The sequence below is a fragment of the Narcine bancroftii genome, chromosome 1 (assembly GCF_036971445.1).
Source record: "Narcine bancroftii isolate sNarBan1 chromosome 1, sNarBan1.hap1, whole genome shotgun sequence".
NCBI classification, from domain to species: Eukaryota; Metazoa; Chordata; class Chondrichthyes; order Torpediniformes; family Narcinidae; genus Narcine; species Narcine bancroftii.
Genome location: NC_091469.1, coordinates 408,737,079 through 408,741,770, shown reverse-complemented (window position 1 = coordinate 408,741,770; position 4,692 = coordinate 408,737,079). Strand labels below are relative to the sequence as shown.

General features: G+C 40.2%; 1 protein-coding gene across 2 annotated transcripts; it reads right to left on the bottom strand.

Moving 5' to 3' along the window:
* Window positions 1-801: 801 nt before the first annotated feature.
* LOC138753244 (interleukin-6-like) lies at window positions 802-3,946 on the bottom strand. Of its 2 annotated transcripts, XM_069916032.1 has the most exons (5): window positions 3,864-3,946; window positions 3,601-3,767; window positions 3,388-3,501; window positions 1,785-1,931; window positions 802-1,689 (listed from the first exon to the last, which is right to left on the bottom strand). In XM_069916032.1, the coding sequence occupies exons 1-5, from the start codon at window positions 3,877-3,879 to the stop codon at window positions 1,498-1,500; spliced, it is 636 nt and encodes a 211-aa protein (XP_069772133.1). In that variant the 5' UTR covers window positions 3,880-3,946; the 3' UTR covers window positions 802-1,497. The 2 variants fall into 2 exon arrangements, with proteins under 2 accessions (XP_069772133.1, XP_069772123.1); XM_069916022.1 differs by having other exon boundaries at window positions 3,601-3,864.
* Between the last annotated feature and the right edge of the window lie 746 nt (window positions 3,947-4,692).

Here is a 4,692-nt window from a genome sequence, read left to right as displayed (position 1 = left end):
CTATAACATCTGTATGACACTCCTTATGAAGATGTTTGTGCAGGATCAGCACAGACAACAGAAATCAATTACCAAGTTGCCCGAAGGTGTTTTTCAAAAAGCACACAAGGGAAATTCTTTCTGCAGCTGATCTTGTGTAGAGTTGTGCAAGGCTAAGAGAGTGTGAGAATGTTGAGCATCAATTTAGCAGCCCTGCTATCAAACCAGTGCTGCACTCTGACTGACATCACAATCTGTCCACTTGCACTTCCTTCGTTGTTGGTGTCAAATTGCCATGCCAGAAGGTATAACCTGTACTACTCTTGACTTATTACTTTAGAAATTATTCAACACCCATAGGACCTCAGAAACAGCTTGTCTCTTCGTGTACGTACTACAGTGACCCCCAGAAATTCTTGTCATTTATGAAAATAGCAATTGCATTTTAACTATATGTCTTCTACTCACTTAATGTTTTTTTTTTAAACAGACTACATTATGAGTGAACTGGAAAATTTTATTTTCTCTTTTGCAAAAAAAGCAAACATATCCTCACACAATTAAGAGCAGTGATCATGTTTAATTTGTAACAGTTATTATTGCCATGAGCCACAGAATGCAGAAGATCAATTATTACAATCAAAATTATAAGATGTAGCCAAATACAATCTTCTGTAGGAATTCAGGAGGTAAAGTGGCATCAGTTGGAGAGAGAACGGTCCATGTTTTAGGCCAAAGGATAAATAAAATTAGATATTTAATGGAAATACAAAATAATATATTTACAATCTGATGTTAAACTGATAAGTGCATAGTTACAATGTATTTAATAAATTAAATTATTTTTTAAAATTAGATTTAGGTAATAAATATTTAACATAAGCATTAAAATAAAATATTAAATTATATGTGACAGATTATGTTGTGATTGCACTATGAATCAAAGAACTTTTCTAAACTGACATAACATCACATACATGTGGGCTTAGAATTAGAAGGGGGTTAAGTTAGGTTAATTAAGTTAATAGTGATAAGATAAAGTTTGATCCTGTTTTCATGTTTAAAGATAATTAAAAGCAACTTTTGTTTAAGTAACCATTTGTCTTGGTGAATATCTATTGCTGCTGGGTTTTGGGGTCCTCTGGGCTCATAACAATATGTTGACAATATAATTGAATTAGAAAGGGATTATTAATCAGAGGACGGTGGGAATCATTTTTGTTCTTATGGATTCACTGAAAATACCTCCTATTAGTTTCAATAATTTGACATTGCAAATTGTTCCATGATATATGCAAATGTTTCTTAACAATTTTATGAAGCTGATAATTACCCCTTTAACAATTACTATAATTAAAACTGTGCAACAAAAAGGAATTAAATTAATAATGATAGTGCAGGGCACTTGCACAATCTATTCAGTTCTTTTACAGAACAAACATTCATCCACTGACTGTAGATTTCTGTATCCTATGTTGAACTATAACGTTCATACAATGAGGGTTTTGTTGACCTTGTTCACAAATCCATTACTGAACTCATGAAACGAAGGGCTCGGGATGCTTTCTCCATGAACCGTGTGAAGTCTCGCAGGATGACGTATACATTCACTTGTCTGTTCCACTCTGTTTTTGACACCAAATCTGATGCAGAAACCTCCAGCTCCCTCTCGCTCTCACTCCCATCACGGACGCCAAATTCAACGTTTAACTGAAATATAAAGGGAACAGCAAGGTTGGTGATTTGACTTTTTAGATTCTGTGACCATAAAAGGCTGTTTAGTAACTGGTTCAATTTACACATACCTGGTGTATCACCTGTTCGGCCAGGTGCTGGGTGCTAGATCGCATCCATGTCATTTGATCGTTTGAGCTTATGAATGATGTTTCCACCAACAATAAGAATGAGTTGTAGTTTTGGAGACCTGCTGCAATTGCTTTGAGGCATGTTTCCTATTTAAAAAGAACAGTAAAATGAAAGTTTAGTGTATTTCATTGTTATGTTCTTGCAAAACCCATGACAATTGGATACCAAAGTGCATTACTCTCTCTACAGGCCTCACTCACCAGCATGGCAGTGTTAATGGCTGGAGTCATACAGCACCTAGATAAGCCTTTCCGACTATCATGGGTCCATTTACACTAATCCTATATGAATCCCATTTTATTTTCCCCAGAGCTCCACTCAGATTCTACCACTCACCTACACAGTCGGACCAATTTACAATAGGCAATTAACCTACCGACCCAAATACTATTGAGAGCACCCAGGGATATTCACACCATCAAAGTTAGAATGTGTAAACTCCACACATTGGTGTAAGTGCTTCAAACTAAGGAAGATTATCAAGGAAATTAGAATGCTTATTAATGAATGTTTTCTAGCATTTGACAAAATTACAGTGTCGTGGGGCTAATGAGGATACTCTATCATCAAAGTGGATTTGGTTCATATATACATTTATAATTTAATGTGGATGTTCATTAAGATGCAAGAAAAAGAAGCAGGATCTTATTTAGCTTCCCAAGAATGCACTGCCACCCGAAAAGATCATGGCTGAATATTTACTTCAATGCCATTGTGTGCATTAACCTCAAATCCCCTGATTCCCTCAATGTCCAGAAATCTATCAATCTGTCTCTGGAATATCTTTAATAATTGAGCTTCTGGAGGAGAGGGTTCCAAAGGTTCACACTGTGTGGTGTAAACATTTACACATCTGTCCTGACTGGTTAGCCCCTTCATTCGGAGACATCGATACGCTCCGCCCGCCTAATCTACAGACACCCCTTCTGGATGAAACATCAATTCTGCATCTACCCTCTCAAGTAAGAATTCTGCTCATTTCAACGAGGTCACCTCTCATTTTCCCAAACTCTACAATAATCTCCTCTCACAGGATAATCTCTTCAACCCAGGAATTAATCAGTTGAGCATCCTTTGTTCTATCTATCGAATCGCCAACGCGAATTGCAGCATCATGTTGTCCATTTGGCCCCAAGCTAAAATGTCACCTTTAAAAAATATCCGCAACGGGTATGAAGGCTGTCTACTGCAGGAAAAGTTATGGTATTGTATTCACAGCGCTACCAAGTGACTCTCTCCTACATGTTGCTTGCAATATCAAAGCCCGCTGTTTGCTGTCCATGAACTCCAGTCAATGGCTAACTGCACTGGAATAGGATCATCAAGGGTAGTAGCGTTCATTCAGCTCTCGGAGGTGGTCTTGCACCATCTGAATGGCTGGACCTTCGCGACACGGTGGCAACACTGTTCCAAAAGCTGTGAGACTGATCTCAGCCGGCATTATTCTGTAGCTGTCAGCGCTCAGATCACAACTGCACTCAATGTTTCAGAGAAACATTAAACCGTGCAAGTCGAATCTGAATCCACTGTGAAGTTGCTCACCTTCTGGAAACTGATCTTTGTGCATCTGTCCTGAGCTCGGATTTGTGGCAGGTTGAATTCATATGTCAGCAGCGAGCCCTCGTCTCCGTCACAGAAGGCGAAATAGTCACACAGCTGGCGGGGAAGAAAGGCGAATGGGCGAGTGAGAACCAGTCCGTCCCAAGGCTGCAGCCGCCTCGGTTCCCAGCGCGTTCCCTCCTCGCACTCACTCACCTGCGCGTCACGGAGTTCTGCCGCTGTGCTCCGGATCTGCAGCGCCAGAGAGGGGCAGGTGGCGCAGGGCACGGCGGGTGCAGGTGATCCCCCCGTCCTTTCCATGGAGTCGGTCACGGGCAAAGCGGCGACTCTTCCAAACAGCATCAGGAACAGGAGGCGAAAACCTGCAGGGAAAGAGACGGAACGGAATGAGAATTCCCACTTCATGCAAACTCTCTGAAATCAGACTGAACAGATAACGGGGGGCTTTGTCCACTGACTTGGAGAAGGTCCCATGGTCGTCCAGAAGTCGGAGTCGTTTTTAATCTCCTCCACCTCTTTATTGGCCACTATTTATTGAAAGTTATTTGGGGGAAATCCAATATTTGTAAGATAATTGTGTTTATGTGTATTGACGTCAACCTATAAACATCATCCAACCATTGTCCTGAATTTACAAATAGGTGACCTCAGTGGAGAAGAAGCAGCTTAATCCGTTCGTGACCAATTCAGTTTTCAAAAGTTTGATCATAGTTATTACCCTAACCCTAATTTGGTATTGCTCAATGTGGAAAATAATCAAAGGAGCAAAGAATTCTCCCTGAGGAAAAAAAATGGTTCTTTATTATAAAAACACAGAAACGCTGCGAGACCTGTTGACTTCCTCCAGCGATTTACTACAATCACAGCGTCTGCAGATTTTCGTGTTTTAACTCCTAAATTATTTATAATATAGGGTTGCTTTAGGTTCTTGTTGAATTTTAGAATCTTCCATTCCATTTCATCACGTGATTTTGCCTTGGGTCTCCGTTTTCCCGCTGCTCAACACATCCTAGCCTTTGGCAACTCTGTGGAAGCAAATGGGTCATGTAATGGAATAATCCGAAGCAAGTTGTCCATTGTGAATATGTGGGTAGCAGTCTTGTCTTTGGTTCAAAAGCTTGTGGTTTAACCTCTATTCCAATGGACCTGATATTTCATTGTTACACCAAGAGAGGGCGAACATGTCTTTGCCACAGAGGGCAGTAGAGGCAGGCTCATTGAATATATTTAAGAGGGAATTAGATATATTTCTTCAGAATAAGGGAATTAGGGGTTACGGAGAGAAGG